The sequence below is a fragment of the Cynoglossus semilaevis genome, chromosome 19 (assembly GCF_000523025.1).
Source record: "Cynoglossus semilaevis isolate Cse_v1.0 chromosome 19, Cse_v1.0, whole genome shotgun sequence".
NCBI lineage: Eukaryota > Metazoa > Chordata > Actinopteri > Pleuronectiformes > Cynoglossidae > Cynoglossus > Cynoglossus semilaevis.
The window spans coordinates 14082957-14106994 of NC_024325.1; the positions used below are offsets into that span (position 1 = coordinate 14082957).

Here is a 24038-nt window from a genome sequence, read left to right on the forward strand (position 1 = left end):
GAGCAGTAATGCAAGGTATCCAACGTAAGTGACTATAATGTACAACTGTCATAATAGCGTCAACACATCCCAGATAAAAGGCCAAATGCATGTAAACAGGAACAAGGCCAACAAACCAACCAAATAATAATAAAGACAATAAAGGCACTAATATTAAAGTCAAACTGAGATGCAGGTTACCACTGGCAGTAACTAAACATGACTCAGGACTAAACTGTCCAAGAACACAGAAGAGGCAGCATGTTAAAACACAGAGTCGTTTTTCTAACAAAACAAAAAGAAAATTTAATTTTCCTGTAGCGGATCTGAGAGTAAAACGAATCTAAAATGCCCTTACCATTCGTTGGTCTTCTTGTGGGTGTTAAAGTCACGACGGCTGTCAGAAGACTTTTTGAACATTTCTTTCCTCCTGCAGACCACAAAAAACCACCAGGTAGAAAACGCAGAGATGAAAGTCAAGAGTCACCAAAAGCTGCCAGTCTGTCTGCAGCTCTGGACATTAACCCAGAACGTGAAGTAAATAAACCTGGCAAGACAGAAGAAGAAGAAAACTGTACGTTTGTGGCTGTGGACTGTCCCGAGGACAATGTCCTCGCAGCTGGAGACAATGCACCAAGTCCAGTGGAGTCCTGTGATCTCTCAGCAGTGACAGATTCTTCACCATTTGAAGACATCTGTATTTATGCAAATGGCCACACCTCTCAGGCAGACGAGGGGGTGTTTGCCCCTGCAGCTGTGGACATCACACCACCAAGAGTGGACTTTCTTCATCCTGTAGCTGAGACAGATAATCTACCACTAACAAATATCTGTGGTTTCACCAATGTGGACAGTCCCCAAGACCAAGTGAAGGCTGGTGGCCCTCTAACAGCAGCAGAGGTCAATGTGTCTACGAAGGTGGAGAGCAGGGAAACTGGAGAGGAGACTGAGGTAAACATAGCTGTAGTCAATGGTCCAAGATCAGAAGAAACATCTGTGTCCACACTCGTGGTCAAAGACCAGCTACCAGAGATGGTCAGTGAGGCCAACGTGGCTTCCTGTTCTCCTTCAGCTTTGGACAATCATTTTATCCCGTATTATAAAGTCCTGTTGCGCAAAAAGGAGCAAAGTGCCAGACAGAAAGTGAGTAACACAAACATGTTACAACTGTGCCATCAGTATCCTCCTGTAGCCAACTGTGAACAGATGCCCGTGTTCACCAACCGCATAGAGAAGATAATCAACCTGGATGGAGTGAGGAACCTGAAGGTGTTATCACTAGAGAGAAGCAACATTAACAATCTCTTTGGGCTGGACATTCTAGGAGACACGTTAGAAGAGCTGTGGATCTCTTTTAATCAGATCGAGACACTATTGGGAATCGAATGTCTGAAGAACCTGAAGATTCTCCACATGTCCAAGAATATGGTAAAAGAGTGGGCGGAGTTTGAGAGGCTGGGTACTCTGCCACGTCTGACAGAGTTGGTGTTCATTGGAAATCCTCTGGAGGAGAAGCACTCGGCCGAAGGAACGTGGATGGACCAGGTCTTTCAAAGGCTTCCAAATCTACTTAGACTTGACGGAAGGTTTAGATCATTAGTACAAGTCAACGACCCCAGATCAGATGGGTCGCGTATATTTACAGCTGTGGACGATGCTCTAGTTCTTGAGGAGGAAAGTGCACCTGAAGTCGAAAACGCCTCAGATGAGGCTAGTTTCCCCCCAGCTGTAGGTAAAGATCATAAGACGGGGGGGTGTGGTGTTTCTTGGGTTGTGGACAACATTCCAGAAGCAGCGCCCTTGTGTGGTGCTACAGCTTTGGACAACGTCTCGCCACTTGAGATAGCATTGGGAAAATTGGAGAAGAAGATAAGGCAGAAAGTGAGCAACGCAAAAGTCGTAAAACTGTGTAACCAGAATCCCCCTGTGGTCAAGATGAGCGACTGCCTCTCTACACTGACCAACTGTGAGACACTGTTTCTGTCCAAAAACTGCATTGAGAAAATCACAGGTCTGGATGGACTGAGGAAGCTCAAAATATTGTCGTTAGAAAGAAATAAAATCAAAGAGCTCTCTGGTCTTGAAGCGGTTGCAGACACACTCGAAGAACTGTGGATCTCCTTTAACTGGATCGAGAGACTGGAGGGAATCCAGTGCCTCAAACACCTGAAGGTCCTCCACATGTCCAAAAACATGGTCAAAGAATGGGCAGAATTTGAACGGTTAGCTGAACTGCCACGCCTCAGAGAGCTCGTGTTCGTGGGAAATCCTCTGGAGAAAAGACACTCAGCCGATGCAACCTGGATAGGCCAGGTCTTCAAGAAGCTTCCTAATCTGGTTAGACTGGACGGAAGGTTCCGGACATTTTCACCATTCAATGTCGTGAGATCAAAAAACACATGCGTTCTTGCAGCGGGGGACAACGGCCAGGAACTTGACAAGTGTAGCCCCTATTCACCTCACTGCGGTACTGTTCGCAAGAAGGTCAGTTACGCCATGGCCGTACGCAAAACCCAGGAACGTAAAAAAGAAAGTGGTTCTGAAGTTGTGTCCAAAATGTCCGGTAGTTTCATGGTGGACAACTTGTCAGAAGCTGTTCCTCCAGCTGTTAACCACACTCCTGCAACTACGACCAGTGTCGCTGTAACTGTGGACAAAACCGTGGTTCAAGAAGACTCCAGTGTTACTGCAGCTACGGACAACATCTTAGCTGCTCCGGATCAGAAGTCCACTGTTCCACCAGTCGACACCAAAACTCCTGCAGCCACAGATGTCAGCCTCACTACAGCTACAGTCAACATGCCTGTATCTGTGGACAAAGCTGAGCTAACAGAGGTGACCAAACCAGAGGTACCAGAGGAGGACGGTGTCTCTGCGGTCACGATCCCTACAGCAGCGGACATGCAGGATCTCTCACTGACACCAAAGAAGGTCGGTGACTGTGCAGAGGCTGACGGTGCTTCATCACCAGTGGAAACATGGGAACTTGCACACATGGACTCTGAGAGCGCACCACAGGCTGCCACTGCCTCTGCAACAGTAGATGGCGCTCCAACACGTACGGAGGCCATTGTCCTCGCAGATCTAGAAGATTCTCCAACATCAATGGACAAATGGGAACTGGCGCGGACGGACACTGTCCACGCACCTGAGGAGGCCGTTGACCCTGCAGCTCTGGACAGTGATCTAACACCTATTACAAACAATGGTGGGGCACATACAAAGACCGAAGTGTCTGCAGCTGCAAAAGATGCCAAAACATCCGTGCCTTGCCAGGTCCCCCAACAAGGGACGCGGAATAAACGGAAGGGGAGGAAGAAGAGGTCCATACCGAAAGCTGTGTCTTAAATGTCACTGGTAAACCTGACAAGTGGATGGTTACTATGGTGATATGCAAAGATGATGGCAACTACATAACAGGATGCAGAGGATGCAGACTTCAGAGATCTGCCAATTGATTTTTTTTTTTAAGGAAATAATTTTTCAATTTGTTTTTGATTTTGCTCTTTTTAACTCGTGTGGAATTGTTGTTCAACGTTGATATTATGGTATTATTATTAGTTTAACTAACCTTGGTCTTGACATAAGTTCTGATTCTAAAACTTTTTTCTGCTACTATAGACAGCTTCGACGACTTAATGTTTCTTTTTCCGTGAGCCTATTTCATATGTTCACCACTAGAGGGCACCGTTTGCTACTGTCTAAAAGGCAAAGCTTGTAACTTAAAAAGTACTAAATAAAAAAACTACACTCCAAATGTGTCAGTCAAGTTTTTTTTTGTTTTTAATTCAGGTTAAGACATGGCTACAAATACAAGAATAAACAACATTCAACTTCCTGAATGGATGATGTCGACACCAAAATAATTTATTTAGGAAAATAAACATACATCTCCAAAAATATACAGTCATTTTGCTTTATGGCCAGAGACTGACGTTGCAGTGAGTAGAAGGTTTGTGTCAAGACACATTCACATTCATAGTGAAGTCATAACATCCCAGAGTCCGGAACACTCGCAGGTAGAAGGTTAGGACGCGTCCGAACGTCCGTTCACTGAGGTGAAGAGTTGGTGAGTGAGAAGCGGTTGACTTGAAGTGGTTCACTTACATAGTAAACAGTCGATGGCTCAGACCGGTCATCGAACCACATCGTCGATGGCTCAGACCGGTCATCGAACCTCCTGGAATGTGAACCCGCGGCAGACATCACCTCACTCCGGTCCTCGAGGCTCAGTTCCCACAGGGAGTTTTAAACTCTTCATGCGATGTTGAAAAAACAACCAGTGATCTGGTCGGTGGGTTCATGGTCCGTCGGTGTCATGGAACACTGAACCAGGCAAACACACTTTCCTAGTCTCCTCCACTTACAGGAGGTTGGAATGTGGCCGTTTCAGACTCTGGGGGGGGAAACAACAGATCCAGTTGGTCAGTCACTGATCAGAGAAATAAATGAAAGAGTACATTTTTATGTGATGAGATCAAAATCATCCAAGAAAGAAAAAAAAATAAAACCTAACATTTGAATCTATTTCCATTCTATGGAGACAGTCTAAAGGTTAATTACCCCACGTGTGGGTAGTTAACAGGAGACGCCTCCGTCTCTGATCTCGTGTAGTTCGGTGGGTTGGCGTACGGGTCGTAACCGAGACGGGCCAACATGGGGGCGATCTCTGCCATGTCGCTCAACACGTCAGAGGGAATGTGGCCCACCCACGTGGACAGGGCGTCTGTGTTCACGGGCTTCATCACCTGGTCTGTGGACCGCTCCACCCTGTGTGGACACAAACAGAGGTGATCAATGGTGAAGGTTATTAATGAGAAAGTTCAAAAAATTAAAATAAAAAAAAATTCACAACACTATTTAGGTTAAATTGTACTTCAGTTTAACTCAAAACCTCAACTCACTTCTCTGTTGAAGTCGGTTTTATGAAGGAAATATCGTGACAACGCTGCTGAGTCACGTTTGTTATATAAACACAACATTCCATGACATCACGACTTCCCATAATCCTCCTTAAAAACCTCATCCTGTCTCGGTTCATTTTGTTTTCTCCACAGACCAAATGCTGAACGACAGCGACGTTACCAAAATGAAGCCGACTTCAGCAGAAACGGCCCATGAGTAAAGAAGTTAAACCTGATGATGAGTTAAACATATGGACCATAATAACTGGTAGACCTAATAACATGACATTAATAACATGACTATTATCTGTATTCTGTGTTTAAAAAAACAGAATTCAACTACAGTAAACAATAGTTCATGTTTGTTTGTCTCTCATTCTTTCACCTTCACCTGTGTTTGTGTCATTTTGAACCTCATTGATCCGATCTCTGCAACAACAGATAAAAATACCAGAGTGGAACTGATCTTTTCCTGGGATCTGATTCCCCTGCACTCTGACCTGCTGCTGTGGAGGTGTCCAGTGACCTCTGTGACCTTTGTCTTCACCTACACACACGTACTGTCATCACTGAGACACGTGCTCTGTGGCTGCAGGTCACACACACATACTTGGACAGAGAAACGCCGCCTGCTTTTCCAATCAGCTCCTCGTGGTGCAGCACCGACGGATCCCACTGCAGGTCCAGGAACTGAAGCAACTTCCTCATTTCGTCCTCCGGGCGCAGGACGAGTTGCTCGTAGTGAACGGGCAGACAGCGGTGCCCGCCCGCCGACTGACACTGGCTGAACATGGTCTCCACCGCGCTGCTCCACTTGGTCAGACAGTCTCTGTAGCTGGTCAGGTCGAAGCCAGAGATGGTCACCTGTGATTGGACGGAGAGAACCATATATTCCAGGAATATAAAAATGCTTTTAAAAAATACATTTTACAAAAATACATATATATATGTGGTACATATTATATTATTATGTGAAGAATACCTTGCGTGATATCATGGAGTGGACGGCCGCTCGTCCGTCTCTCAGCATGAGCACGAATTTGGCTTTAGGAAAGATTTTAGCCAGGTACGACAGAGACTTCAGAGCAAACGGGTCTTTGTTGCAAAGCCGCGGCGCAGGCTCTCCATGGCCGACGATAACCTGAAACACACACGGGACCACAGTGAGGATATATAAATATTTCCCCCTCTGAGCGAAACATGTTGACCTTCTCTTTGGACTTTGTACCAGGAGGTTAACACGTTTAAAACCAGGTTTCCGGTCGATAAACAAACAACTCATTATCGCCGGCTCAGCAGGTTTAAACACTTGACTTGTGGTTTCTGAGGTAACACATGTGTGTGTGTGTGTGTGTGTGTGTGTGTGTGTGTGTGTGTGTGTGTGTGTGTGTGTGTGTGTGTTACTGCCCTGAACAGCTCGACTCAAACTCACCTCTAACAAAAACGCTCGCACAGCTGAATCCAACACTTGGTCTGTCACGCCTGCCTCGTCCAATCGTATCCTCTCCTTCGCGGAGCGACTCCAGGTGGCCCGCATGGCCAGCAGGCGGGGGATCACGCGAGTCTCCTCCCCGCAGCGTACCGCATTGTGGGCGTCCAGCATGACGCGCATCAGCGTGGTGCCGCTCCTGGGGAAGCCCCCGATGAAGATCAGCGCCGTGTCTTCGGGGAACTGTTCCGGAAGGGCCAGGCTCTGATTGGCCGCGCCCAGGTTGAGTTCCATCCACCGGTGCCGATGACTCTTTGGAGGGCACCCCGTCCCGCTCATGCCCAGGTAGAGCAGTGAGGCGGAGCACAGGAGAATGCAGCCCAGCAGCAGACTGGACCGGCTGCTCCTCATGGTTCCTGGGATTCTGTCGGCCCGTCACCGAGACATGAGGTACGTGGACGCCTGCCTGGGATCTTGGATTTTATTAAAGGACTGTGGGAATTCAGCCGATATGGAAAAAAGTCACACAGCTGAGATGAGGAGGTAGCCTGTGTGGGTGTAGTCAGGAGGTGGAGGGGGCGGGGGAGGCCTCAGGGTTCAGGGAAGGAGAGAAGGACCGGGGTCTGTTCCAATCCAAACCTCAGTGCGTCTTTTGTCCATCATCCCTACAAAACAAGAAGATTGGAAAATCAGTTTTCACAGTTTTACTGTGAGAAGAAAAAAAAATTGTAAATGTGCCATCTATGTAGATGTGGTTAGCGCGTTTATCTTGCAGCAACAACATCATTCATGTGTGAACAGTAGGTGTGAAAAGACCGGGTGTTATTTTGACTCTTGCACACGCTTTCATTTGTTTGGACAACTTCCTTTCTAAACAATGCAAGTCTGCACTTTTCTGTGATGACACTGGGAGGATATCCAGTGACACTGTGGCCTGAAACACACACACACACACACACACACACACACACACCATCTGAGATCCAAAGCTGCTAATTATGACTTGTTGGTGTGTTCATTTGAACTGACATGTTTTTGCCACACTGCAATGCAAAAAAAAGAAAAAAAAAAAAAGAAAAAAAAGCAGAACATCGCTGTGAACATTTTTTCTGGTGGGGACACAGTGTCATCATGGAAAGATAATAATTCCTCTTTTTTCTTTTTTTTTTCTTTTTTTAGCGTGCAAAAAAAAAAGCATCAACAAAACTGACTGTAGCAAAAAGAGCAAACGAAGCGAAGCCCTGAATCGTGTAGGTTAATGACACCAATGTCATTAGCAGCTCATTATGTAATCCATCTACCAGTGGTATTTTCTTTTCAGACTGGATGTGGAGATTCACATCTGGATGCCACGTGGGAAACCCTGGTCTCCGTGCGGTGGAGTCTGCCAAAGAAATCCAGTCTGACCATCAAAGAGGAGAGGGGAAAAAACAGCAGGAGGTGGAGAACTCCAGACCTGGCAGATATTTCCTCCAGTGCTGCTCAGAGCCACGTTAAATCCAGGGCAAACCACCAGCTTTTATGCGTAATGCTAATGCATGCACAGATTAAGTCTTTTTCAGATTAAGGCCAGTGGATGAAATGAGCCGCGGTTGCACACTTTACAGGGCTTCACAAACTAAGAACTATTTAGTTCTATTTATTTTTATTTAATTTTGGATACTTTTCTGATGAACTTAATGTTTCTATAAAGGGTGAGTATTGGCAAAAATGATATATATAAAAATATATGTGAATATAAGGACAAAATGTTCTCCACTACAATGAGAGGATGATATCGTCGCTCTGATTCCTGGAATATATCAACAGACTGAAGCTCAGGCAGAAATACAGCAAAGTGATGCCTCTGAGGTCAGTGGGAAATCCAAACCTGAGTCATCTTTTATAGTCAAGAAAGCTGTGACTTCCTGCCGAGGGAACAGACAATCTCTTTTCAAACATATCCTGTTTATCTGCATTTACATCTGTCAAAATCCTGCAGTGAGCCACTGGTTCTTCTAATGGACGTTCCTGCTGTTCGCTCCACAACTGTCCCCTGACGTTTTAAGCTTCATCTCTCGCTGAATTCCTTTCACAGTCAAGAAAGGCTCCTTGTTTCTGACAGGAGGGAGCAGTGACACTGGTTTTCTGCTGAAGAAGGGGGAACTGAGTGGGAGTGTGCAACTTCCACTTTCTTCCTTTACTCCACGTCGTCTGCTGCTGCCAAAAGCAGATCTGCTGTTGCAACAATTTCCTCAAATGGCCTCCTTTAGATAAATCACCACTTGTCATAGCCCTCACTGTGTCACAGCTAACAGCTAATTAGACCCAATCATAATAGGAAACAGTGCAATTTATAAACAGGAACAGTTTCAGTGATATGTTCAGTGAACGTAAGTAACTTCTAAGGTTGTTTTATTTTTTTAAATTTTTTTTAGTTGTTTTGTTGTCTTGTTGTTTTATTTTTTTAAATTTTTTTTAGTGTTTCTGTGAAACACTGTGACGTGGTTAATTCTGAGAATCTTTTCGTTTTTAACATTATCTTAATGTGGCCCTAAACGATTATAACAAACGACCAACGAGCAAATAATGAGTACATTTAGTTGATAGATTATTATCAATTCTGATAAACTGACTACTTCCAAAAACTGAATTTTAATCTCCATTTAATGAACTATTTCCAGCTACTTTACACTGACTCCCCTCACGATGCTACAACTACATTCACACACAGACCAGGTGTTGTTGTTGTTGTGGTGGTGTTAAATAGGTCACAGCTCCACTATCACGGCAGCTAACGCCGTGTCCGTGGACACACGTGATTATTACACAGTCAAATCCCAGCAGCCCTGAACATCTGGCTGACTCGCCCGTGTATCATCTTTCCTGCCACGCAAAAATGCACCCGAGGCAGACAGTCACCAGGTGAGTGACCCGCTGTCACTCAAACGCACCGTGACACAGACACGAAGCCTGTCTGACTGTTTGTCTGTCTGACTGTCTTTTGTGTGTCATGTTTCCATTGGGTTTTTAAAAATGAAACGTAACAAAAGCCCAAATGATCTTTGAATCGTGTCAACCGTTAAATACAATGATGCTCTCACTCACCAGCGTCAGTGGGAAAACTCCACATTCACATGAAGAGACCGTCAGCTCCACCACAAACGACGCAGTTTGTGGGTCACGTGAACGCTGCTCCGTGGGCAGATGTCACGTCTAAGGAGATATCGGCGTCATTTAGTAGCTGAAAAACACTCATCAAAATACTGCACCACTGTCGGAGCTGAACTTTGAGCTGTCTCTACCGACTACTACAGTAAGGGAGCGAGCGAGTGAAAAAAAAAAGGCAGGCGATCGAGACAACAGATAGGCCGAGTAAGCCAGGGTTCTGATTGGTCGGTAGGTCGCACTAAATCCACGTCATGTTAGTTTGGAAGAATCCTATTGGTGGTCGCGTTGACGCTTATCCCGCCCCTTGAACTGGCGTTACCTCCGCCTCTCTTCACACCAGAGGTTTAAATTACTTCACCTCATCGATTCGTGTTCTCTCACTTAAAGGCTCACCAGGGAAATTTAATAACAGTGTGGGGTTTTAGTGGAGGTTAGGCCGCAGATAATTTAATACACTCGCCTTTTCATTAACAGACCACACACATTTACTAACATAACATTTACTATGATATAGGAGTTCATTTTGGAAAGTGTTTTTTTTGTTTGATAAAATCAGTGAAAGGTAGAAAAAAATAGCCTTTATTTTGGTCAATATTTTTTGTAATATTATAGTTTTACTGTGAAATATTTGATGGGCAATATCAGTAATCTTGACATTTACAGTAGTGTTACTTACAATTACATTTATATTTCTTTCCATCTTTTTCAGTATATTGTTTAAACTATTAATTATATGTAAATATGTATTGATTACACTTTTGCACACATTTTGTGTTTTTCCTTGAAGGCTTGTGCAGGAGCAGATGTAACACCAAAGATTTCCCCCAGGGATGAGTAGAATATCTATCTATCTGATTCCGATAACCAAGCCATACTGATGCGAAAGCCTTGTCTGTTCAAACTGGTTTCTTGCTTTCTTGTTTGAGCCAAAGGTTGGGTTGGGATCCTGGGTAAGGCCATGTAATGGCCTTTTCACTCTATGTCCTCTCTATGCACTTTATTCCCCCCCAAAAAATAAATTCTACTGAATTTACTGTGTAACTATGTTTATTTTAACATGACATTAATGACATTGATGACTGTCTACAAGTATTAATGAGTTTTACTGCTGTAGCTCAAAAGTGTTGTTCAATGGCTCAATGCTCTACACATACAAATATAGTCAAATATGAGGTAGTCCAGAGCCAACGGTTGATCTGTCTGTTTGTTTGTTTACAGTGATAATGTCCAGTTTGTACTCAGCTCTTCAGTCAGTAAAGTTGCACCACACAGCTTCCCAGTTTAGTCATTTATCACATCAACTTTCACAAGAAGTCTGCAACACTTTTAGAAAATGAAACCTGCCTCTTCCTTTTTTGTTTGTGTTATTCAAGGTGAAAAAACAAAACAAACAGACGACACACCCCAGCAGTGTTAGATTTCATTTTGTCAGTGAAGTGGTTGACCTTAAACAAGTCAGCTATCAGACAGGTTTATATGTGACTCATGATCAATACATTTGGGAGTGTGTGCATAGTGCACACTAAAAAAAGGAGAACACATTTGTTTGTATTAGAGAATTTACTCACCATTATGTAAATAATTTAATTATTTTTTCAACAATCAGATAATCTGAGTCCTGACACTCGCTGTGCAACCTTTTTTTTTTCGTCATTACTGCCAATCCAGTTGTTTGTGTATCGGCCACAATAGTCATGAGTTGACACCGGGTCATGACTGTTCACCACCTTTATCCATCTCTACTTCTGTTGGAGCTTTGTTTTCCTGCTCAGGGTCACCAGGTAGGACATCTGCAACTGTCTGGATGAGCTCCTCGATCTGTTCCTCCGATAAACGCTCCTCACTTTCTTCAACCATCTGGACAAGAAAAATGCAATTACTGAGATATTACAAAGTGGTGAGTACACAAGAAGCTCGGAAAACGCCCCCAGCAGGCGCCAAACATGGGATCAATAAAGTTCAAATTATATTAATTATTAGATTATATTATTAGATTAGACAGAAAAAGTAAAAGAAAATACCAGCTGAATTTCCACTGCTGTCTGTGGCCGGTGGTTCAGTAACTGCAGCTTTTCTGCTCTTTGGACACAACAAGGGAAAATAATCTTTAGAAAAGGCAGATTATTACATAAAATATACATACACCTGAATTTGCTCCAACTTACTTGGTGAGTTTGTGAGGCACCATAGTAGTGAGAAACACTTTGACCACTTCTTCATTCTGTCTGCTGCACGGTGTATTTGACAGGTGCTTGAGTGTCTGTGATTAAAACATATAAAATACTGTATGTCATGGGATTGTAAATGTAACACCACAGGCATAAAGAGTGAGTTCAAGTCTGTTGAAGCAGTGGGGAGGACTTGAGCCTACCTCATACATGATGGTGTTTAGGTTCTGCTGCCCTGCGCTGTTTTTACTTTTTCCACTCTCTTTCCTTTGTTCCTTCATATCTGTCAGGAGTTTGAACACCTAGAAATAAAAGTGAGTAGGTCATATATATAGGTCACTATATTAAATATGCTCTTCCCTTGATTAATAAAAACATACACAGACATACTGACCTCATAGTTACTGAGCATAGCAGCGTTAGCATTTTTCCTGAAAACGGAGACACATAAAAGCAAAATTTAACACCAGATATAATCTCGATATATTATAACTCTCATCCGTGAGCTTATCTTTGACTAGTATCATTAACGTTGTTCCTGGTTTATATAAAAACGTCAAACATAAATATCAAGTAATGTATAAATCTACGTATTACCGAAAAGACATCGCATCATTTATAGCTAAACATATTGCTATTCATTTGTGACATTTTTAAAAAATAAAACAACACCACATTACTAGAGCTAAAACTAAAATGAGAGAGAAACAAATGTGTTATCAAAGTAAACAAGAAGCTTACACTTCCATTATTGTGAAGCGCACGGTATTGGTCCGTTTGACTAAGGCCGTCCGTGGGAAAATGTAGTCCTAAAGAAAGGTTCCCGTTAGAATCAAGCTTCTATTTTTCTTTTGTTGTATTTCCTCTCGCATTTTTATCTGTGAATTATCAAGTACGCTGTTACTTATATATATTTTTAAATCAACATTAACACGTAAATAGTAGAATTGTGAGTTTTAGGGCCACGTTTAGAATAAAAAGAAAAATGTAATTAACTTACCCTACACTTTACCCTACACTTGAGTAGCAAATACATTATTAAAATTTCAGGAACACAAGAAGTATGCGTTACGTCATTTATTTTTCGTACGGAGATGTGTTTTGTATTTTTGTGTACACGCTGTCGACGCTGTTACGTCAGTGGGTCCGACGTATATAGCAGAAGCAGCAGCAGCAGTGATAGCATTTTTCACAGCTCAGCACCAGACCAGTATGAGCAGCACAGAGGTAAGTTTAACATTTGTTAATGGTTTTTTTACGTAACTTTATGCAAAATATAGCTGTGTATTTGGACAAAGTAAAAACCAGGGCTGACTGGAGCGTCGTCGACTTTAAAAAAAAAAAAACCGATTCGCCTGCCGTATGAAGAACTGTATATCCACTGACCTGTTGTTTTCTTCCTAAAATCTGAGACGTATTCACTTCAACAGATAAACCAATGAAAGTCAATATGATTAAATGTTATCATTGCCTCGACCTGTTATGTATTATTAATTCAGCCAAATGTTACATTCACAAATGTCGTTGTTCCAACTGAATTCCATCATGGGGTTAGACTTAAAATGAGTTTTTAATAGTATAAAAGTCAATGTTTTTTTTAGGTAAATGCATAATTGAATTCTACTTGCGTTTATTTATCATCTATAACATGCCTCTATGTACTGTACTAAAAACTTTCTCTCTTCACCAGGGAAGTAAACTTTGGGGAGGTCGTTTTGTAGGAGACACCGATCCAATCATGGAGAAGTTTAATGCTTCAATCACCTACGACCAGAGGATGTGGGATGCGGACATCAGAGGGAGTAAGGCTTACGTCAAGGCTCTGGAGAAGGCCAAGCTGGTCACCACAGATGAGATGAAGCAGATCTCACAGGCCATGGATCAGGTACGATCACTGCACTGAAAACCTGTGTGTGTGTGTGTGTTTAGTTAGTCATTCCAAGTATGCTGTGCTGCTGAGTTAAAGAAAGGAAAGTGGAGTAATGTTTACAGGTGACAGTTAGGAGGACAAAACAGACAGTAAATTATTTATTGAAATAAATTAATTAAAAAAAAAAAGTCATCCACGCCTACAAACAGAAGTGTCTCCACAGCCTGAAAAAAGACCAAAGAAGATCAACCGGATATTTAAATAATCACTATAATTATATTGTAATGTATCTGGTGTATTTGAATTTCTTAAACTATACACACACACACACGCCATTCCATTAGGTGTGTTTCTTGTAAATTCACACACCCATATTTGAACTAGACCATCTCACGTGTTAGCAAATGCAAAGTTTGAATTCTTTTTTTTAAATAAAACCCAAAACCAGATAAGAGCAAATGGAACATTCTTGATTAGACTGTGTCTATTCATGCAGCAGCCAGTGACGGAAATCTTTGTGAACAAATAAGATTTCTCTTGTTCCTAACTTTGTTGTTCTCTTAGGTTAATATGTAATGACTACGTAAATTCAGAGTAATTATTTTTAAACATATTTTTAGATTCATGAAGAGTGGTCGAAAGGTGTCTTTGTCATAAAAGCTGGAGATGAAGACATCCATACCGCCAACGAACGCAGGTTAAAGGTGAAGTTTTATTTTATTTCTTCAGTCGTTTACACCCACGAGGTGCATTAGAATAAAAGGAAATAAGAAGTTGTTTTTTTTCCAGAGACTTTTGTGACAGACTTTTATCTAACTTCCTGTTTCCTCAGGAGCTGATTGGTGCACCAGCAGGAAAGCTGCACACTGGCAGGAGAAGGAATGACCAGGTTTGTTCTAACCTCTGACAGACACAACATCAGAAATGGATGGTTACCATGGAAACCCACGGTTATTTTCTATCATTTCATGATTCATTTTCCTGAGATTCCAAAACTCCAACCTGATGTTGACGCTAGTGTTTCAGACTGGTTGTACAGAACATTTAACATTGTTACTGTAACTGTAATTCAACCAAATGTTTCTGTTGTCCTGGGTGAATGTTTGTCGACCAGGTCGTGACCGACATGAGGCTGTGGCTCAGAGATGCCATCGACAAACTGTCAGAAAATGCCCTACAGCTCATCTCCACCATGGTGGAGCGGGCAGCAGTGTAAGATTGATGCATCATAGCATAGCATCTCACCACACAGTGTATCAGCATCCATGTATCATCATACGTATCATACCACCAGCTTCTAATTTTTATGTCTTAAAATGACACCCCCGAGATTTAGGAATGTATTTTATAAGTTGTCTTGTAAGTTTTTTTTAATCCTCAGAGAAGTCGACGTCCTGTTTCCTGGTTACACCCACATGCAAAGAGCTCAGCCAATCAGATGGAGCCACTGGATTTTAAGGTCAGCCTCATTTATCATCACATATTCTGGTATTGAAGTCAAAGAGAGAGGTGGAGTGAAGGAGGTTGATCCACTGTGGCGACCCCTTGAGGGGAAAGGCTGAAAGTATATTAGTATTTTTGCTGAAGTGCATTTTCATTTCTTGTTTTTTCTTCCTGTCTGCTCCTGTGTTTTCTGGTTGGACGTTTCCCAGTCACGCTGTTGCTCTGAGCAGAGATGTGGAGCGACTTCAGGAGGTCAGGAAAAGAGTCAATGTTTTACCACTGGGCAGGTCAGTCATGATCACACACTCACTCATCACCTCACACTGTGTGATTTTATTTCGACCCATATAAATATTTGCTGTTGTTGCAGTGGTGCTATTGCTGGAACACCACTGGACATCGACAGAGAGCTGCTGCGGTCAGGTACAGAACACCTGCAAAATAAAGTCACACTGTAGAGGCCACAGCAACAGGAACGACTCTGCTCTTTATGTCTGTGTAGAGTTGGACTTTGATGGAATCAGTCTGAACAGCATGGATGCTACGGCACAAAGAGACTTTGTTGGTACGTATTTTTTTAACAACATAAATTTGGGTTTTCAGTTTTTAAAAAAGATGTTTTTCTTGTATGTTTTCTTATATGCATATTTCTTTTTCTCTTCAGCCGAGTTCTTGTTCTGGTCCTCCCTGTGTTTGACCCACCTCAGTAAAATGGCCGAGGACCTGCTGCTCTACAGCACCAAGGAGTTCTCCTTCATCACACTGTCTGACGCCTACAGGTACGACTGTCTTCTCAGTGTGGAAGTGACACACAGTTACACCTGGATGTTAATATGTAGTGTTCAATATAAGGTTCACACTGACTGTTGGTATCATCTTTAAACCAACTCCTGCTGTCGGGGTTTTTTTGCCCGACAACAGCAGGTCTGTGTGTTTGTTTTAAGACTTGATGGTTGACTTCACCACAGCTGACAACGTGCACTGTAAAAAACACATACCAGTCAGTTCAGAATCTCTTTTTAAGCATAAAGGACAAAATTAAAAAAAAAACACAAATACAAATCAGTTTATATGTGTGTGTGTGTGTGTGTAGCACAGGCAGCAGTCTGATGCCCCAGAAGAAGAACGCTGACAGTCTGGAGCTGATCAGGAGCAAAGCAGGTCGTGTCTTTGGCAGTGTAAGACCAGAGAGGGCGCTGTGTTCTCTGTTCTGCGTTCATTAAAGAGCTGTGCCGTGAGAGTTTTACAGTATGTTAGTTACCGCAGCTGCAGGAAGAGTTGGGAAACAGGTTTGTCTTAAACATCCATGTGGTTTATGACCATTCTATTTTGGCTCTCAACACCAGCAGATATTTAAAAAAACAAATAATGTTCATCTGGTATTAAACACAGGATACTGAATATCCAGGGCCATATTTTGAATTTACTTTTCTCTACATTTTTCACCCATGTTTGGTTTCTTTGGAAAAGAGTTTCACTGTTGACGTTAGTGAAGTTCCCATCAGTTTTTTTTAAATATAGAATAGTTAAAATTACTAATGTAACTGTAATGTGATGTAACTTTAAAACTCTCCTTTCTCTCCCTAATTTTGTGTCAGTTGTTTAACGTGTGTGTGTGTTTCCAGTGTGCAGGGTTCATGATGACGATGAAGGGACTTCCCAGCAGCTACAACAAGGACCTGCAGGTCAGACTACAGTTGATTTTAAAATAAAACTCCATTCAACTTCATATTATTTTCATTCGCTGCAGTCTAAGTTTTAAGGTCTGCTCTGCTCTTGTATTGATATCCGTGTGTTTGCTGCCCCCTTCAGGAAGACAAAGAAGCCATGTTTGACTGCTACGACACCGTCAATGCCGTGCTGCAGGTGACGTCAGGAGTCGTGTCAACTCTGCAGGTCAGCAAATCACTGCTCCCTACTGTAGGGTGTACTACAAAAACATACCTCATAGTCCTACAGATACTCCATCCTACTGTTACCCCCGAGGATTTAGAGTCATGTCAGTTATATATTTCCTCTGACAGTGATGTGTTTTCCAGGTTAATCAGAGTGTGATGGAAGCGGCCCTCAGTCCAGACATGTTGGCCACAGATCTGGCCTACTATCTCGTCAGGAAGGGGGTGAGTGCTGCAGAAATCTGTGATGTGATTTTTTTTGTTTTATATTTTTTTTATTTACAAAACAAATTGTCAGAGAATTGATCATAGACTGAATGGGAGTTTCAAAAATGGTGCTCAGGGAATCCACCAGGGGGCGTCTGTAACGCACTTGGGTTGCATGGAAGTCTGTGGGATAATCAGGGCGTTTTTTTTTAATCAGTTAAAATTATGTCAGTTCAGGGTCAGTGTTTTTAACGTTACAGTTTCATTTGAAAGAAATTAGACCATAAAGCACTGAACACAGCTGTGTTTTGACAGCAGTCAGACAAAGTAGAGCTGCTGCTGCTGGTGAACATCTCCAGGGTTTTGGTGGTTCTGACCTTTCCTCTGAATATTCCAGACTTGTTGTTGTCGCTCTGTTTCAGGTGCCGTTCAGAGAAGCTCACGGCGTCTCAGGAAAGGCCGTGTTTATGGCCGAAACCAAAAATGTGCCTCTGAATCAACTGACTGTAGATGACCTCAGTGCTCTCAGGTAACCGTCTCCAGTTATTCATCAACACAATCACACCTGCTGGCTACAAACCTGTTAGAGGTCAAATCGTAAATATCGATATTAAGAAGCTAACTTTGTCCGTTTTTCTGTGGCTGCACTGGTCGTCTCCTTCACTCTGCTTCTGCTCTTGTCACGCAGCCCTCTGTTTGGTCAAGACGTGTCCTCTGTGTGGGACTACAGGAGCAGTGTCGAGCAGTACAGCGCCCCCGGAGGCACAGCCAAGAGTAGCGTCACTGCTCAGGTGGAGCACCTGAGACACTGGCTGAAGAAACAGAGTCGAGGTTTCAATAAAGCCTGTAAATAAAACTAAATAAACCTCAGGTGTTTGGATGGACCACCCACTCAGAGCTGTCTTTGGAAGGAAGGAAGATAAATGTCTAAGGGACATTGTCCTTATAAGGTAACAGATCATTAATTGTTAAACAATGCATCCACTAGGGGGCAGCGTATAGTTCAGAGTTAACCACAATGGTGGCCTGTGTGGACATTAAATACTGAGCAGCATGAGGACGGAGAATTCTTGTCTTCTTGTGACAATGTGTGCCCCCACGATTTCCAGTGGTACTGCACATAACAAATGCAGAAGACAGACAAAAGGCTCCAAACGTGTACTTAGCATTTAGGATAAACTAGGCTTTCACTACCTAACTACGTCTACTGTACTGCCACCTGGTGTTTTAGACCTTATTGTGTTCTGTTGCTGCAGGGCAGACAGTGAGAGACAGAGACGGTTTCAGGTATTTATGATATTTAACTCTTTTTACAGACAAGACAAGTAGAACCAACACAGCAGTTTTAACAGCTTTTAGTTATGTTTTCTATTTAAAAAAAAATCAACTTCTACAACACATTTGAACCTAATGGAGGTACTAGAAGGAAGTTTTGTTAAAAGTCTATGTCAGGAGGTTTAAACAACAATATGATCAAAAACTTATTTTACTTTGTTAACAACACAACAATCATATTAATTAAATTAACCTTAGCATGAGTAGGTTTTAGGATGCAGTCATTTCTGTCATGAAAACAAAAGTTGACAGTTTCTTCATTAGCACAAAATAAAAAAGTTGTAATCATACATACATGAGCACCAGTGGGAAAACACTCAGCCACACGTGACGGGCGGAGCTCAGAGCTGCAGCCGTGTTGGAGCGGTACACAACTCTGCCGTCCAGAGGCTGCGTCGGTCTGAAGATGTCCGTCATGGGCTGTCCAGTCCAGAACTTGCACTGTTTGACCACTGCGTCCAGCTGGACAGGTGACACACGAGGTCAGCAGTGAGTCTCCCAACAGTGCAATTAGTATAATGAGTACAATCATAGATTGTTAATAAAAAATGTTAACTTCACATCAAGTTGCAAAGTTGCTTTTCAATTAACTGGTCTCAGAAGTTACCACTAATTAATGAACAAATCAAATATTTTTCGAAGATAAAGTAAGAGACACTGCTCACCTGTCGACTGCTTATGGACAGCGTCCTGTGAAACACCGTCCAGGCAACGGCCTGCTCACAACCCGGAGTCGTCATGGAGCCCACGTAGCGGTAGTAGTTGTGCAGTTCCTTGGAAGGAGGGATGATGTCACTGAGGCGAAAGTTTTGGATCACCGTGCTGCTGCCTTCACACAGAAACGAGAGTGAAAACTCAAAAGTCTGAATTACGACCTTAGGGGCCGTGTGCAGGTGACCACTGTGTGCTCGTACCGTTGGTTGACACGCGACCCAAAGCACTAATGACTGTGTCCAGATGAGGATGGTCATCTGTGGTTTCCTGTGAAGACACCTTCAGGATTAGGAAAGCAGCCTTAAAAAAATCATGCAAAATATGTTCATGTCACTTCGCAGCGTACCTCAAACAGGAAGGCCAGCAGAGCGATTCCTGCCAAGTCATGTTCGGCCTCAGCCAGAGAGCCGTACGGCTCTTTGATGTGCACGATGTGGAGCTGTGTGTAAGTCAGTTTAAGTCCTGTTTAATTCAAAATGCTGCACAGGGGTCGGGTAACCCTGCTTTAGAGCATAGTAATGTGTGTAAGTGTAAACTTACCTCCATGGGAAATCTGTCTCCATCGATGGTGTGCTCCGAGCCTGGTCGCCCACTCCCTCCCCAGTGGAAGTGGAACTGGGCCGCCCTGTAGTGGCCCGGCAACGCTCCTCCAGTCAGTCGGACCGACTGTGGCAGATGAAAGTGAGCTACAGAGAAAACAGATCGAGGTCCGGACGACTCGATTAGTTTCCTGAAGGTAAACTCTTACACGACTACAGAAGCTGAACTGTTGTTGTTTTTTTGTTGTTTTTTTTTTTTACCAGAGTGTCCTCTGTTTTCCACTGTGATGTTGTTGACATCTGTGTGACCGATGAAGTCGAAGGGCGGCAGGGCGGTGTTCATGTGCACTTTACTGGTCACTATGTTGATGGGAGACTGACGGAGCCCCCCACAACTGGGAAACTGGGCTGCCCAGTGCAGGGGATCTAAAAAAAAAAAAAAAAAAAAAAAAAAAGCAGCAGCATCAGATGATGTTTTTTTTCCTCCTTTTTTCGTGAAACAAATTAACTTTACAGATGTTTTTTTTCCTCCTTCTTTTTTCGTGAAACAAATTAACTTTACCGATTAAATTTAAAGATCTGAAAAAGGGATTTCATGAAACATGGATGGAAGTAATAATGGAGAGTAATCCAAATATTCATATTAATAATAATTTAATTAATATAATTAATCACTGCATGTCCAGTGATATTTGAGTCTGTGATGTCATCGTACCTCTGCATGTGTCATCACAGGAGTACTGGCTCTGGTAACACCACTGGGCTGCAAACACACAGATACACACACACAACACACAACACAGTGTGTTGTTCATGTCAAAACAAACCGTTTCTTAAATTAAATTAATTTTAGTTTTCCTGAGTCAGCACTCTAGGCCGGTCTTCTAATGAACGTGTTTGTGTGGAACAGCTGAACTTTGAGAAGTCACCTCAGGTTCAACTCCCTCTGTCTCTGTGTCCCACACATGATCTGTGCTAATTATTAATTCTCACATTACCAATCCTGTCCTAGTCGCTCCTTTGGGCTCTGTATAACATCAAATTATAACCAAATATAAATACAAGATTCTCAGCAGTCAACAGGTCACTAAAGAAGACTGGGTCTAATCAGAGTACATTTTATTTATGTAGCCAGGGGTCAGGGCCAGCAAGGCTGGCCTAACATAAAGTTGATAAAAGTTGATTACATTTTTAATTTACTTTTCCTAAATACATAAAAGCATACTTCATATTCTCTTCTTGTCATATTAGACTCCTTCCAGTGTTGTTGTTTTAGGTTAGAGTTTTTATCCAATCAGAATTCAGCTAGCTGTTGTAAGGCTGTATGAAATCTGCCCGAGGCCTTCAGAATCAACGGGCGTCTATGCTATGGAAGCGAACCGAAGCGAACGGGCTCATACAGTTGATAGACAATTGCGATAGACAATCAGATCACGAGTTGTTGACAGAAGGCCTTCTAGCTGGCCTCACGTTGAACGTGACATGTATGCGCCCTGTGATTGGATACTCGCTTACCGCCATAAAACAACAAGAAGTAAATTCAACATCCCGATTAACAGAGAGAAAAATCTAATATCTACTCGCTTTTTTGTGCCACAATGGTTGAAGGAGGGCAAAACGTGGATTTGCGAACTTAAATTGCTTGACTAAGGCAGCAATAAGATGTTGAAATAAGTGTTTTGGAGGACAGTTGATTTGGTGAGTACAAACATTTTATTTATTGTATTTATTTATTCGCGGATTTATTGATTTTTAAATGCGTCATAAAATAGCCCGTTTTTTAAGCCCAGTAGTTACTTACTTAAACTGTGTTTAACTTGAGTTAAACATTTTTTACCAAGAAATAAGGGCTAAAAGATACGCAGCATGTAATTTGTGAACGAGATGCTAGTACTTAGCGTTTTAGCAGTGATTTAGCGCCGTGCTAGTCTTACCTTTTTGCGCTTTACTGGCAGATTTAACTCTTGTATGTTGCATTATTGCCACCTACTGGTTACATTGGTTGATATTAAGTCTCAAGTCTGATCAAACGAAAGGGGAAGAAAATACAGTCTGTGGGATTTTAAATTACATGACATACATTATTTTATCCCCAGTTATACTTGAGAATGTTTTTTATATCCCTAGTTACTTTATATATTTATTTATTGTTTGTTCTTTGTCAAATACATGGTAAAATTAAACCTATTGTTTGTTGTTTGTCAAATACATGGTAAAATTAAACCAAATCAGGTTTTTGAGGCAGACTTTTTACTTTTTTTTTTTTTTTACACCACTGCTGCTGCACCCAGCACCCCCACCATCCGGCAGGTGCTGATGGAGCCATTTATCACAGCGCTGTGACTGTACTGCATTGTCTGACTGACACGGTGGGAACAGGAACCATTTAGCTAATATACAAGCACAGATTAACCTCACAGTTTCCCACAATGCCCTTCTTTGAAAAGGGGACAGTGGTTCTCACCAGTGGAGAACAATGAGCAGGTGGAGGATGGATTTGCTCCTCCAGTCTCACAAGACCCGTGACACCATGAAGTGTCTGTGTGAATCCATCAGCTCCACTCAGTTCACTCGAGCCTTGATTTTATTTTTTTTTATTTCAATTGTTTATAATTTATTATAATAAACTACAACTCTGTCTCCAACAAACAACCCTCATAAAAAACAATTCAATAAATGACTGTAAATAGATGCTGATGACCAGTAATGAGCAGGTGTTTTCCTGTTTGTGCTAGTTTTAGCTCCTTAATTTGCATTTGTAATTAATGGATATTTTAGGATAAATGCTTTAACTATTTTACATTACCTTTAAAAGCAAGAAAAAAATGGCTTCAAAATATTTTTTTTGCTCTGCTAATCCTTTTTTTTTGCCAAAACTTCAAGTATTTCTGTGCTCACTTTTGAATTTTTTTTTTAAATCTCACTACACCCTATGAATTTTTGATTAATAATGCAGCATTTTGATCATTCAGCAATATTTGATACTAACAAAACAAATCTAAGCTTATATATATATGATATATATATATATATATATATATACATTTATACATATATATATGTGTGTGTGTTTGTCCTACCTGTGGACAGAGAGAGGAGATAAAGCAGACTCAGATGTTGGAGAACTTGAGCCATGATCAGGACCAGCACAGACGTGAGAGACGATCCCGGTGGACTGAGTCTCAGCTGCCTGGTGTTTACATATACGGACTCTGTGCAGGTGGGAGGGAAATCAAAACGGTGTGTAATGTGTGTAAGTTTGTGTCCAAGAATAAGGTACAAAAAAACCTTAAGAAATCTCCACGTTTGACAGGAGCAAAGGGTGCCCTCTGGTGGACATGTACCCAAATTACCTTCTGTTCAAAGCTGGATATCGTGGATATAGATATCACGTTGGTGACAGCGAGTCCACGCCCATGACACAGGTGAGAAAAGAAAAGTAAACAGACAACAAAAGACGCAATCAGGTCATTATAGCTATATATTTATTTATATAGTTACTAAGATATGGATGCTAGTTTAAATCCCGGCTCAGGTCCTGTTTCATGGATGTGTTAATTAACGACAACACCTTTTTTGTTGTGTTCATTTACAGTGATGATAATGCAAAAAGTAAAAATTCTTTACATTTTTTTCACAAATTACATATGTATGATCAAAAATACAATGTCAGCCCATGATAAGAGATTAAACACAATCACCACATGTTTCAAAATGAATATTTATTTTATTACAATAATTAGTGTTTCATTAAGAGTTCAATGTATTATAATAATTATTTATTAAAACTATTAAAATACATTTTGGTCTTTGATAAAATAAAATCTCCTTCATTTTTTTCAGTTTTAGATCAAACAGGTTAAAACATGAAGTTCTCTTTTTTTTTTCTGGTCCTGATTGGACACTGACTCAGAACTTGAGATTCTGGCCTAACAACTTGTCTGTGACTGAAATGGAATGGAATTAAAAAAAAAAAAGTTAAAATGAAACAAATAAAACCTAACATGTTAGTAATTTTTTTACTACTTATTAGTAAACATTTACTGTTTGTTTAAAAGCAGCTTCAGGCGTTGACTTCATTAAAATAATCTGAACATTTCACATCGTGATCTATTTATCATCATTCATCATGTCATTCTCCTTCAAAAATGAAGGATAACAACCCTGATCTATAAAAAATGATTTAAAAAAAATTAAATGCAGTGATTCTGATGTGGGAAATTAATGTGAAATTATGTGCTCTGTTACACTGAAATGTTAAAGGTTTAAGGCAACAGCTAAGGCCTTTCACAGAGGTCAAAGGTTAAAATGAGGCATAAACCTCAGGCCCCATCTCGTCCTTCATCACTTCTCTGGTCCAAACGGTCAAAGAAAAAGGACCTGATGGTCCTGGTCCAGGCAGCAG

At 41.7% G+C, this 24038-nt stretch overlaps 5 protein-coding genes and 1 long non-coding RNA gene across 6 annotated transcripts; 3 read left to right on the forward strand and 3 right to left on the reverse strand.

Moving 5' to 3' along the window:
* The first annotated feature begins 209 nt into the window (after window positions 1–209).
* LOC103395452 (uncharacterized) lies at window positions 210–3444 on the forward strand. The gene has a single exon (XM_008333168.3). The coding sequence runs from the start codon at window positions 328–330 to the stop codon at window positions 3325–3327; it is 3000 nt and encodes a 999-aa protein (XP_008331390.1). The 5' UTR covers window positions 210–327; the 3' UTR covers window positions 3328–3444.
* A 686-nt stretch (window positions 3445–4130) lies between these two features.
* On the reverse strand, window positions 4131–9637 carry LOC103395453 (protein-tyrosine sulfotransferase 1). The gene is made up of 6 exons (XM_008333169.3): window positions 9400–9637; window positions 6316–6977; window positions 5866–6024; window positions 5494–5747; window positions 4543–4749; window positions 4131–4375 (listed from the first exon to the last, which is right to left on the reverse strand). Exons 2-6 carry the CDS (start codon window positions 6721–6723, stop codon window positions 4369–4371), a joined length of 1035 nt encoding a protein of 344 aa, XP_008331391.1. The 5' UTR covers window positions 6724–6977; window positions 9400–9637; the 3' UTR covers window positions 4131–4368.
* An 854-nt stretch (window positions 9638–10491) lies between these two features.
* Window positions 10492–12486, reverse strand: crcp (calcitonin gene-related peptide-receptor component protein). The gene is made up of 6 exons (XM_008333170.2): window positions 12372–12486; window positions 12025–12061; window positions 11834–11932; window positions 11628–11722; window positions 11484–11541; window positions 10492–11319 (listed from the first exon to the last, which is right to left on the reverse strand). Exons 1-6 carry the CDS (start codon window positions 12377–12379, stop codon window positions 11173–11175), a joined length of 444 nt encoding a protein of 147 aa, XP_008331392.1. The 5' UTR covers window positions 12380–12486; the 3' UTR covers window positions 10492–11172.
* Window positions 12487–12718: 232 nt separating this feature from the next.
* asl (argininosuccinate lyase) lies at window positions 12719–17929 on the forward strand. Its single transcript, XM_008333171.3, has 16 exons — window positions 12719–12857; window positions 13321–13515; window positions 14121–14204; window positions 14333–14389; window positions 14615–14712; window positions 14882–14959; window positions 15153–15230; window positions 15314–15366; window positions 15446–15508; window positions 15608–15722; window positions 16037–16121; window positions 16569–16628; window positions 16756–16839; window positions 16983–17063; window positions 17468–17574; window positions 17734–17929. Exons 1-16 carry the CDS (start codon window positions 12843–12845, stop codon window positions 17897–17899), a joined length of 1419 nt encoding a protein of 472 aa, XP_008331393.1. The 5' UTR covers window positions 12719–12842; the 3' UTR covers window positions 17900–17929.
* A 550-nt stretch (window positions 17930–18479) lies between these two features.
* ca4c (carbonic anhydrase IV c) lies at window positions 18480–22832 on the reverse strand. The gene is made up of 8 exons (XM_017041558.2): window positions 22714–22832; window positions 20349–20396; window positions 19895–20059; window positions 19635–19780; window positions 19441–19533; window positions 19295–19361; window positions 19046–19209; window positions 18480–18842 (listed from the first exon to the last, which is right to left on the reverse strand). The coding sequence occupies exons 1-8, from the start codon at window positions 22766–22768 to the stop codon at window positions 18666–18668; spliced, it is 915 nt and encodes a 304-aa protein (XP_016897047.1). The 5' UTR covers window positions 22769–22832; the 3' UTR covers window positions 18480–18665.
* Window positions 20425–23059, forward strand: LOC112488634 (uncharacterized). The gene is made up of 3 exons (XR_003052937.1): window positions 20425–21331; window positions 22724–22853; window positions 22947–23059. It is a non-coding gene; the product is annotated as an uncharacterized LOC112488634 (long non-coding RNA).
* The last annotated feature ends 979 nt before the right edge of the window (window positions 23060–24038 follow it).